The following is a 12,172-nucleotide window of genomic DNA, read 5'->3' on the forward strand; positions in this document are numbered from 1 at the left end:
AGTTACCTGTGAGGAGCCTGGGCCTCATGGAGAAATAGTGTCCAGCAGTGAGGGAAGGCAGGGTCTTAGCTGCAAATAAGAATCTTTGAAAGCAAGAAAAACAGGACAGGGTAACACACCAGGGATATATCTTTAATTTTTTAAGGACACCACCACCCCCCCCCCCCCCGCCCCTTAAACACCAGGAGTTTGCAGCTGCTTATGCACACCCCACTCTGCAGCCTCTTTGGGAGCTTCAAGAGATTGGGACACAAAAGGCAAAGGTGATATTCTTCATGGTGCACAGAGACCTTCTATATCACTTTTACCTCTTAATCATGTCTAGCCTATGCAAAATTAAATGAATTATCTAAATAAAGGTGGCACCTACCTTGTCATCCCCGGACACGCTGTCAGAAACTCACGGCGGGAGGGAAGCATGGCAGCTGCCAACAAAGCTTGGGCACAGAGATCCAGCTGGGGGGAAATACTCTCATTTACAACCTCAGGGGAAAACAGGTTTGACATTTAACGAAGCAGAAGCAAGACCTGAGTTACACAAAACAGTTTCCACCCAGCGTGGGTCTGATGTACAGAGACCCTCTGTGGGTCGTTCGTCTCTTCAGTCAGGGGCAACATGGCATCCGTGCTGCCATCAGCCACCCCCTGCTCGCTGCACCCAGCAGAACCTCAAGGGCCTGAGAAAAAGCTGCTGTGGAATGGGCAAGAAAGCCCTCCCTTGGCACTGTGGCACACTGACAGCCTGGCACCCTGCCTCCCAGCTGAGCTGCTTGTGAGTAAACCACAGCCCTGCTGCTCTGAGGGGGCAGCGTGAGGGGGAGAGCTGTGGCAGGGGGAGGCCTGTAAGGGTGGTTAGGAGGGGAAGGCCATGAGGGGAGGGGGCCAGCACCCTGTGCCACTGCCCAGACCTGAGGGGCTTCACCTGTTGCAGCCAGCAATGGTTTGGGTGAAGTCTGCAGGTTTCTGTAGCAGCCTTTTGTCCAGCTTCTCCTCAGTTACCCCTTGGCAGCGTGAAAAGATTGCACTGACATTAAACCTGTGTCACTCAGATGTTTATTCTCGGTGTCTGAGAAACCAGATCACAGCATGTAATGCCCAAGTGTCCACAGGATTAATCTAAGCCTAAACTGAAATTAGTCACCATCATGTGCCAAGCTGTGTCCAACAAACTTTTTTTTTATTAAACCATTATAACAAACACCATTCCAGACTTAGAAAAAAAGCACATAGTAGAAATTAACACAGAAGTTGTACCCTTTGACATGAGTCTATTCCCCACTTAATGACTTACAGTGGAAATTAACTACTTAGGATCTACAGTGACTTTAGTGTAAGGTGCAGAAATTTGGGAAAATACTACAACCACCATCTGGGTGAGACACATCCAGCTGTGCTGTCAGCCAAAGACACTTTTGGCTGGTTCCTCTTTCGGCTTCTCAAAGACTGTTTCATCCCCGGTCCGAGCCCGGCTGAATATGGAGGGTGCTGCAGAGCCCATTTGTTCTTGGGAAAGAAAACCAGGAGAGGCAATCAGTGAAGCAGCATACCAAAGCTGGATTCTAACACTAGTACTGCTAAATATATATATAGACATTTGATAAATATTTCATCCCTCCATCAGCTTCCCAAAACTAAAGCGCAGAGCTCCCATCCCAAGCACGGGACACCCGTAGCTGGTTGCTGCCATTGGCTCTTCCCAAATCCCTCCAGGTGCTTTAGAAACTTGAAAATTACTGAGGTCCAGGACATTCTGCTGAACAGGAGTTAAAATGAATCATTTTTCCTTATACTCTCCCACAGGTGGTAGAAAACCATCACCAAAACAGAGTATCAGGGGTATTCACTTCAAGCAGTCACTCTATCTCACCTTATGCCCTTTAACCCCTCCCTCCCCCTGTCCCCCCAATTTCAGCCTCATCTCAAATGTGAAATTCATCTGAGAAACCAAAAATCCTCTAATCTATGATCAAGTCTCCAATCTTCAATTTGGGCACTAACAGTGGACATGGACTGTGGTCCCAGGGCTTGGATTGAACTCTGGTTCAAAAGGCAAAGTCAAGGCTCTCCCTCCTGCTTTGTCAAAAACAGGGAGAATGATGGCTCCAAGCAGAGTCCTCTTGGTGCTGTTAAAACGATGGATGCAAAGTCCCTGTACAGCCCGGCCGTGGTCAGTGAGCACACTGCTGGCTGCTGTTCCACCCTTTCACTTGAACAGAACCATGAAGTAGCTGTTTTACTTTGTAAGGCTGCTTATTTGTTTCCATCAAGGAGACTTACCACACTGCTTCATTACTTGGTAGGTTTTGGATTTAATTTCCTGGTTTTTGGAAAGGTTTCCTCTGGCTCCTTTGAGGTCTTCTTCCTTCACTGGAGGACGCTTCTTTTTCACAGGGGCTGGCTAAGAAACAGATGCATTGCCCACACATCAACATTTGGTGTTTAGAAGCACAGGGAACAAAGCTGCTTTAAACCAAACATACAGGGTTGCTAACATTCCACCAATTTCAATTTTGAGGCTATACACTAAGCTAAGCTCCAGATCTTTGCACAACCATGACTGCATTGCCCTTCCCAAATGCTGTTGCCACTGTTCCTGTTCTGAAAATGTCTTCTGCTTGCGTAGCTGTTGAAAGAGACAGTGGATTGGTTACTTTTTAAAACATTTATTTAAAAATTTTCTCTGTCCATCCCTGCCCAGTCATTCTGCAGGTACAGACTGGTAATTCAATAATCTGCACTATATGGGAAGGAAATCCACATTCCCTTCCTTCCTAAGTTGTGCTTGTGCCTCAGTTTTACTCAGTACTTCTTTGGGAAATTGGCCAGAGACATTCTGAAGTCTGTCTTGATTTAGTTGAAATAAACTTAACACTTGAGCCATTCTTGATATTAAATTTAGGGACAAAAGTATCTGAGCACTCAACAGGGTTATCCACACACATGAACACATCTGAAACACTGGTCTCAGGTCCCAAAGAAGAAGGAAATCTAATACACTGCAATGTCCAAGGGCTCATCTGTTTGCGGATTGTTTGCTAGAAGAAAATCAGGATAATGCTGGTTCATATCAGCAGTCAGCACCATTAACAGTCCCTTTTCAGCTTACTATTTCAAGGACAGATTGCCCAGGTCCCACCAGGCAGTATGCAGGGGCACAGGAGATACAACTAAAAAGAGTAAAATCCCCCCACACTCCATCTCTAACAGATTTGCACCAAACCATCAGTGAGAAACTTTTCTGATCATTTCTACATGCACAGGACTTCTACTATTTGTGTTATGGCAGCAGTGGAGCTAAAAGTTCTGAAAGCAAACAAATCCGTCAAGGGTTGCAAATGGCTGGAGGAGCAAGTTTGAGGGAGCCTACAGAGACAGAACATGCATGCCTGGCTCTGGTCAGGGGTGGGGTTGGCTGCACTGGAGCCTTCGGCATATTTCCTTCTGGCTGTAAATTCCTGGGAGTGCTCAGAATAGCTTGCTGTCAATCCCATTTGCATGTGTTGTGGGAAACAAAACATTCACTAGATCTCTGGGGAAAACATTCTCGAGTAGCCAAAGCAAGCAAGGGGAATGGCTGACAGCAAACCCTTCAAAATTCACAACAGCTCTTGGTCAGTTAGCTGCTTAACCAGCTGGGTAACCATCCCTACAGCCAGGGGTCATTTGTCTGTAAAGAAAACTGGCATGTGATGGGAAGAGGCCCTCATGCCTATGGCATGGTCCACAGGCAGTCAGTACAGACCCATGCTGGCTCCAGAACAGAAATTGGAAAAAAACCTTCTTGTTTTCTTAAGAGGAATACAAAATCTGCCAAAGTCTTTCACCCCGTGTTGGCAAAAGACAATATACTGCAAGGCTTCTTTCAGGAAGCCAAAAGACCCCTTGGAGAACAGACTAAAGAAAAGAGGTACTTGAGATGCACCGAGACGCAGCCAGGCTGAGCAGAAGTGTTGGGTATCACCCAGTTATTTTAAAATAAAACTTCTCATGCTTTGATTACAGGGGGATTTTCCATCAGGACAGCTGTTATGGATTAGTTGGCCCCCAGCTAAGAAGTGAAGCAGCTACACAGGAAGGTTATTGTGAGCCACAGAGGTGAGCCTTGGACCTGCCAGCACAGGCAGCTCTGCCAGCCTCGCAGCCGCTAATTGCTCCCAATTCAAGTGCATTTGTAAACCGGGTTTGCCAGGAGCCACTCCCCACTGGCACAGCAGTGCAGCCTGCGCTTCACCTCCTCCTGTCCCAGGTCAAAAGGTATTTGCTATCAAGACATGTGACTAGTTTTTAAGTTCCTTTCTTTGGAGTAAAGAAAATGAGCCAAACGGAGTTACTCTTTGTGGTCGAAGGGCGGTGCTCTTCTACCCTTCTCCTGTTCTTCCTCCTCATCGCGCACAGCCCAGAAAACTCACGGTGGGGGGAGGGAGGAGGTGTGTGCAGCCAGGCACGTGTAGCTTGTGTCGAAAACATTACACTCCTGTGACGATCTCAACGTTTCTGAGCTGATTTTAAGATCGCTCTGAAACACTGATTATTGGGGAGCACAGTAAAGGCAAACCATTAGTCACAAAATGAACACAGCAGTGTGCAAGACAAGATTCCAGTCTCAAATATCACATCTTAACAGTAATAATTCAGTCAATGCTCTCTCCTTTCCCGTGTGTTAATGCATTAAGCTTTACACAGCAGCACACTTCAGTATAGCCACAGCCTTTCCAAACGACTGCCAAAATTTCAAATCATTGTCTGAAAAAACAATTTGGGAAAGCAGAAATCACTCCTGTAAAACATCCCAAACCAGAAGACTGAAAATACCCTCTCCTACATAAATAAAAACATTTATGGTAAACCAGAACATTAAGAAAACAAATTAATTAAGCATATGGACAGCAGCTACTTTGCTGCTTCACCAGATAATCCCTCCTAACTTGTTAAAATCATAGAGACAGTGTTTAAATACTTCAGCATAATCAAACAAGAGCAGGAAAGCTGAATTTGCTGGTTAACCACGGTGACTTGCTGAGAAGCTGTTCCGAGCAAACCATCTAAACCAGTAACACATTTGCTGGGCGGCCTGCTCCAAGGGGAGCCAGCCTCGGCCAGCTCTCCCCATACCTGTGACATAACTGCGGTGCTCACTCGGCCAGAATCCCTTCCCGAGGTCGTTTCTCGGCTTTGATTGAACCCAGCCTACGAGCTCTGCGAACGCCTGTTTTTTTCCTCGGCTTATATAGAGCATCTAGCATGAAGTCACTCGCTGGGTCACTTTCCCAAAGCAGAGCCAGGCTGATTCAGGTTGAGAGAGGCTGCTGTTGTGGCATGGTTTATTCTTAGCGATGACTCGGATGTGCAGTATTCACCGCGCCCCGCGCCAGGGGATGGAGGGAGCCGGGGGCTGACAAGAGCAGACAGCTGTGGCAGCCGGGCCGCAGGGGGGAAGCCCGGACCGCTACCAGACAGCTTCCGGGGGGGTCCGATAGGGCTCCGTTTGTAACTTCAAAAGGCAAAACTTTGTTATGGACACAACACTGACTCCGAATGTTCTTGAGAGGCGGGGGGAGGGGGGGAAGCACGTGTGCTACTCAGTGTAGCAAAATACACATTCTCTCCCATTATGGCAACCTAACATCCAGTACAAAACCACCTGCCCCAAGTCTTTAAGAGAGGAGCATTGTGTGTGTCTTGGAGAGTTACTAAAACAGGGTATGGTTTCACCTTCACAGTTCTATGGCTTAAGTTCTCTGCTGCTGGCTCTTCTGCAATTAAGAGTGTAAAATCACTTTCTGCTCACAGCAGTATTAGTAAATAGTTTCACCTGTCAGCCATTTAGGAATGGATTACTCAGACAGGAATAAACTTACTGTTCCTCATTGCATATGCTGACAGGAGTAAACCCAACACAAAACCAAAACAAAATACCCCCCCCCCCCAAAAAAAAAAAAACCAAACCCAAAACTCAAACAAAAAAAATCCAACCTACAACATTCTAAGACTAAATTAAATTTTTAATTACCAGGAGTGGGTTGCATGGTGGTGTGTATATACACCACCACGGTGCGATGTATTTTAACATCAATTCTTTGCATTGTGCAAATAAATAAACTTCTGTGCCTGCACTCAACACTTACGAAGAACCAAGAGTCCGGCCAGGTATGCGAATATGGAAAGACAGAGGTGGCAGTCCTCCAAAAATCTTTTACTAGAAACATCAACCATTGTAGTGGCAGAAACCATCCCTAGTCTTTTCTCACACTCTGCCTGTGTTTTGCTTAGGCTACAGAGAGAAGCTCAGGAGGTCCAATAAAAATGGCATTTTTCATTACAAAACCGTTGCATCAATACCACAGCACCAGTGCCACATGATCAGGACTATGGGATTTGTCAGTTGTGAACTGTCCACAAGGCCCCCAGGTGCCCATTTTGCCTTTAAGCCTGCAAATGCACAGGTCGGACAAGGTGTCATACAGGTAGACCCAAACCATCCTTCTTTTTCTTAATGGGGTTTAAGTTGGTCAGTCTACACAGGTCTTCTTCAGTGTCTGATTCTTCCATCTCATCATCTGCTGAAATAAGGATCTAAAAAGTAATGATGGCTTCTGAGTAACATGAATCCAAGTCACACTCTTACTTTGTACAGTGGGAAAAAATCTGAGAATGAAGAAACTCCTCTCCTCCTCTGCCAAGATGTTTCTATGCCATCCCACAAGGGTCACTATTCTGACACAATTACAATAGCACAGTAACATCCTGCATGTTTAAAGCAAATATTCAGAATTCAAGATACTGAACTATTTTTTTCCTTTCAGCTTTCAAAATGGATTAATTTAATTGGTACTACACATTCCTCACTCAGAAGCAACAGTTATTCTTTAATGGCAATTTAATTTATACAAACAAAATCATCATACAAACAATTAAAACACTTTCAGCTTACATACCATTCAGGGGAGATGAGACATCTACAGGGGTAGGCAGCATATCCTGAAGTTTCTAAGACATCCCCCATAACCTGGACAATTCTGTTCCTTTTGATCATACATTTCCTACACCAATGCTGAAATCGCAGCACAACCATTTCCTCTTACAGATTATGGGCTACATTCCTTCAAAAAACAACCTAAATCTACAGCTACTTACATGTCAGAGTAGAAATCCTGTTCACCTGGGTGAGGTTCTGATCAGTTAAATGGAGCATGAATGACAATGAAACAAGATAGGCTCATTTATTCACTAGTGGCTATCAAAAACACAAGTTAGCCCTCTTTCATCTTTCACTGCAACATGAAGTGTGGAAAACTCCTTGGATGAGGAATGTTTGCAGCTAAAAAGTATGGCGATGACCATGGAGAATTGAGGGAGTGTACACACATCTGATCTCACAGTAGATGCAACTTCTCCTCCAGGAAACTGACAACAGCCCTCAGAAGGCTGACAGGCTTAATAGGTTGAAGGTTCTTCTCTGAATGCCCCTTAAGGATGCTGCAGGTATGGGGCTGTTTGTGGGTAGTAGGTGGGAAGTAGTGCAAGTAACAGGTAAACATGATGGAGGAGTCAGAGGTAGTGGTGGATCAACACTGCAGGTCGTGCCCAGCAGAACACACTGAGCTGCGAAACACTAAGGCATTTACCTTTTCAAACAGAACAAGCATAAAACAAGTGTACAAATCTGTAATAAGTCAAACTTTATTGTAAACCATTATACAAGGTAATTACATCAGATACCCTTATGAGTTTAAGGGAACGCCACTGATTAAACAAGACGGTCCAAACAGAGGGCAGCAGAATACAGCTGTTGGTTTTGCTCACATAGGCTATACTCTGAATTCACTTACAAACAAACCCAACATTCAGGTTGAGACAGATAGCACGCAAGACAAGAACACCTAGAAAAGAGTCCTTTTTTTAAAGATACTGCAGTTTTACTTTGTAAAACCATAGTAGTCATTTTCAGTAACTGAACTGGAAACTTCACCTAAAAAAGTTTGCACGCCTATGCTGTAGATGTAGTCTGACTCAATGTGGTTGTATTGATTCATTTTCATTACTGTTTTCTCCTGTAAAAAGCACAGCAAAGTTGCAAACGTGGGTTAGTCAAGCACAGTGGCAGAAATTCCTTGTGATGCTCAGCTCTCAGCAGAGTGAGAGCCCATACCTCCCTCCCCAGGCACAACTGGGAGTGGAGCAGACACCTGGGAGGGAGTCACTTTGCATTGCTCTAATTTGCAACTCAGTTTCTGAGTTTTCCCTGAAGAAAAGCTATAGTACATTTTAGTTAGCAACATTAACGGACAGCATTTACCTACTTAAAGTAAGAAGACATGGGGACCTGAAGAGATTAAAGCCAGAACTTGAAAACCACATATCAGACAACACCAGTGTTATAAATTTATGCAAATGTGTCACAGGTCAGACACTAGAAACTGCTAATACATTGACCACTTGTGGTACAGTCAATCCACATCCAGACTTTTTCTCTCTCCTGTAAGTTACAACCCTCTTACTCACAACCCTCTCTTACTTTGGCATACACTACATAGCTTACTTTCATCAAACAATCCCATTTTTTTAAAGCACAGCCTGAATCAAACCTTGCTACGAGTTGTCCTGAAGTACATAAATCTGGAGTGCCAATCTGAGGATAACACAAATGTTTTAATATTACCGGATCAACTCTTTATAAAAGGAATTTTCATGATTTCAGACTGTACTGCCAACACATTTCAATGAACAGTAAGACATAGTGAAGCACTAGGCACATACTTACTTCTCAGACCTATGAGTTCTTCACACAAGAGCACTTGTCCTACTTGTACCTACTGCAAGAATTCTAATTTTCATCTTGCAAAGAGGAAAACTGTCCATTTTATATTCCATCTCTTTCTCATAATAAAAATGTAGAGAAAGAAACCCCAGTTTTTGTTGTCTGGCTAAAGTCATGAACAGAATTTCTATCTTAGTAGAGAAAGAGCTGGTTTTCCCCTCTGAAGATAGGCTCCTCTGCCTACTGTGCTATTTAAAATACTCCTGTCTCTTTGGCTCATAGTGCTTTACTACATCACCTTGCTAGGCATTATGAAATCTCACACTAAGTGACATTTAAGCACTTAAGACAGGAAAAATTAGGCATTCATATCCCTTTGTTACAGCCACCTTCAAGAAACTGCTCCATAGTGCTTTGCGCTGTTTTGTACTTGGTCAGCAAGTTTGAGGTCTGCTCAAAAGAAATGTTTTACATGATTAAGGCCATAATTTTTTACTGACACTTCACAGACTGAACATGAGACTAGAACTAGAAATAATAATTTTGATAATTAACTGGAGAAAAGGAGGGAAAAGGAAGATAAAAACGAAAGCTCATTCAGTTCAATTTGTGTGCGCTGCTGGGTTACCTGTGATGGCTGAGGAGGACAGCAGTGGCTATGCAGTGGTATGAAGCACATTGACCAGCTTCACTATCTGAAATACAATAAATCCTACCCTAAAAAAAAAAAAATGCTGACATATGCAACCTGGTCTAGTTGAGTATACTCCTCCTGACTGCAGGAGGGGTTGGACTAGATGACTTTCGGAGGTCCCTTCCAACCAAGATCATTCTACGATTCTATAAGAGCCAGTCCTAGCTCTTAAATCCCTTTAGAAAAGTGGACTGTGAGACTACTTTGCCAATGAAAATGAATTCCTTGGAGTACTGTGCTTTAGGAGACATGCGCTCACCCAGTGGAAACAGTCCAGAGAAGATGCAAGTCACACAATCAATGAAAAAACTCCAGAAAACCCTAAAACAGAGGCAACACTGATTAGGGACATTTCCCCATCCTCCCACCCCCATTTCAGAATAACTCAATTAAGCTTCTGTTGTCGTTAGTTTCTAGATTTGGTCTAAAAGAAACACTAGTATTAAACTTATTGCAGTTATTACATTTCAGTGCACAGTAACAGAGGTCAGTGGCTCACCTAAACTTGCCAACATTAGGTTTGGTAAAATGTCCCTTCTAGCAGCTGGACACGCTGAGGTGTACCTGAAGTCTTAAGAACATTGTGTTCACCTCGGCGGCCAAGCGGTGAAAAAGGAATGCTCGGAACGGTGAAAACGAGGACGGGAGCGCACAGTTCAGTAGTTACTAAGGCCTAAGAACCCCTTTGCAGTGGCCTAGATAATAAATCACGGCAAGACCTAGTAAATCTATAAAAAATGTAAAAAATCTTACAAAGTTCTGAGCAGTTTTCCAACAAAACTGTTTGGTTTAAGGCTTAGGACATTTCTGATGTCCAGATACTACAACAGATCTGCGATTAAGGTATGTTGTCACCTCTTTGACACATGGCCTTGTCCTGCACTAGGTTTCACTACGCAGGGAAAGCTGTCAGAAACAATCACTTTGAAAACACACAGAGCCAAAGGATGTCACTGAAAAGATGTCTGCTGGGTTTCAGATCAGCACTTGTTGTCAATTATCAGAGGACAGACACTGAGAACCACAACAATTCTGTAGTAACTACTGGATTATACCTGTGGGGTTTTGGTGTTTCATTTTTTCAATGCTAAAGGATAAGCAAACTTCATGGAAATGAAACAGGAAATTAAAGCACATTAAATAGCAGATTGCTTTTCCAACAAAAACCAAGGGATAGCATGATTTGCAATTGCAGCACAACTGCTTCCATTGGATCATGGCCCCGTAGAAGGAAGACTATAAGAAATGTTCTCTCTTTTAGGTCATTTGAGAGGTATGCACAAGAGACTTGCAGAAACAGAAATAATTTGAGACATCCATAGATACTCATTTCACAAAGTAGCAACTTATCACAACAGATTTTTGTTATACGCTAAAGTGCATGTTTGTCAAATATGCGAACACAACCTCCTAATTAAAGAAAGGTATTTCCAAATTCTGGGGTCAAAAGCACACTTAGGACTGTATTTGGAGTGATATTTGGTGACTTGAGCAGTGACAGAGAGCTTTTCCCTTACAATCCCTTTGTCTCAAACCAGGGCACAAGATGAATAAGATTTTTCACTACAAATCTTTTGACCTGTTCTGCACAAAAAAAGGAACTTTCACCCTTTTCTCTGACAAAGAGAGTCTTTAAATACAACTGTATGAAAATATAACTTAAATATAAAATAGTCAAATAGATTTGAGGAGACTTGGGGAAAAAAAAAAGAAAGAAAAAAAATCTTTGTTCCACCTATTAATTCCATAGGTACCTGGTAGCAAGTAAACATTTGTACTTAAAAAAATAACATTAAGTTACAGCTTGTAACCATAAACTGTTCTGCTCTAGGAATTATGCTGCAAAAGCCAGTTTTAGTAAGAAAACACACTCCTTTAATTTAGCTGACTCTGGTGCCTTTGTGAGAACATCTTAATCTGCATCACCAGTAACCACAAGCGAAGGATTGCTGTGTCTGTTTCCTCGGATCTTCTCTGAAAGGTCAGATACAAATCCCCTCAGCACCCAGTCCTCAGCCAGGCTGTGGCCTTCCCAGGTGATGACAAGACATTCTTGCATAATTGGTCAGTGTGTCTGTAGTGCAACTGAACTGGAAGTCTTCCAACCCTTTGCATTCTGTTGGTAGACCTTGATTTTAAGTCAGTTTGTATGAAAAGGGAGATGCAATTGCAACATTAAAACCCACTGACTGAAGTTTTTTGCCATGAAACCTGCAAATGCACAGGTCAGGGAATGTGTCATACAGGCAGACCAAAGCGGTGCTTCTTTTTCTTAATGGGCTTTAAGTTGGTCAGTCTACGCAGGTCGTCTTCAGCATCTGATTCCTCCATCTCATCATCTGCTGAAATAAGGATCTAAAAAGAAATCACAGCTTCTGAGTGACATGGATCAAAGTCACATCCTTTCTTCACTCTACTTCTAAGATTTTACTTTATTAATGTTTGCAAAGCACCTTATCATTTGCTCAAGGAAGAGCTTACAGAACTGAATTCAGATTTACTGCCAGTACCATCAAAAACCATTCCCTATCCTATATGGAACCCCCAGTAAACTGGGAAGCAGGATGCATGTGTATTAATCTCTACTGCAGCCCCTGACTCTAAACCCAAAGAGCTGATCCTAGCACCTCCAGAACTGTGGGAGCAGCCTGCTGTTAAAATTAAAAAGCACAAGGAAGCTGCCTACCACACTGGTAATATGGCAGCTGTTTTATTGCAGA

General features: G+C 43.3%; 2 protein-coding genes across 2 annotated transcripts in view; both read right to left on the minus strand.

The window, feature by feature from the left end:
- Positions 1 to 1,073: 1,073 nt before the first annotated feature.
- MUSTN1 (musculoskeletal, embryonic nuclear protein 1) lies at positions 1,074 to 5,186 on the minus strand. Its single transcript, XM_054387662.1, has 3 exons — positions 5,113 to 5,186; positions 2,278 to 2,398; positions 1,074 to 1,503 (listed from the first exon to the last, which is right to left on the minus strand). The coding sequence occupies exons 1-3, from the start codon at positions 5,119 to 5,121 to the stop codon at positions 1,397 to 1,399; spliced, it is 237 nt and encodes a 78-aa protein (XP_054243637.1). The 5' UTR covers positions 5,122 to 5,186; the 3' UTR covers positions 1,074 to 1,396.
- A 6,072-nt stretch (positions 5,187 to 11,258) lies between these two features.
- STIMATE (STIM activating enhancer) overlaps positions 11,259 to 12,172 on the minus strand; it is a 32,877-nt gene continuing 31,963 nt past the window's right edge. Inside the window, exon 8 of the mRNA XM_054387661.1 lies at positions 11,259 to 11,807. Coding sequence (XP_054243636.1) covers positions 11,691 to 11,807 — 117 coding nt within the window. The 3' untranslated portion in view covers positions 11,259 to 11,690. The remainder of the gene's footprint in view (positions 11,808 to 12,172) is intronic.

The sequence above is a fragment of the Indicator indicator genome, chromosome 15 (assembly GCF_027791375.1).
Source record: "Indicator indicator isolate 239-I01 chromosome 15, UM_Iind_1.1, whole genome shotgun sequence".
In the NCBI taxonomy this organism is placed as follows: domain Eukaryota; kingdom Metazoa; phylum Chordata; class Aves; order Piciformes; family Indicatoridae; genus Indicator; species Indicator indicator.

Bases quoted from the DNA above. Each gene is read 5' to 3' on its own strand.
- MUSTN1 (XM_054387662.1), bottom strand. The intron at 1,504-2,277 runs GTAAGTCTCCTT...TTCTTTCCCAAG, and splicing joins CCAAGTAATGAAGCAGTGTG to AACAAATGGGCTCTGCAGCA.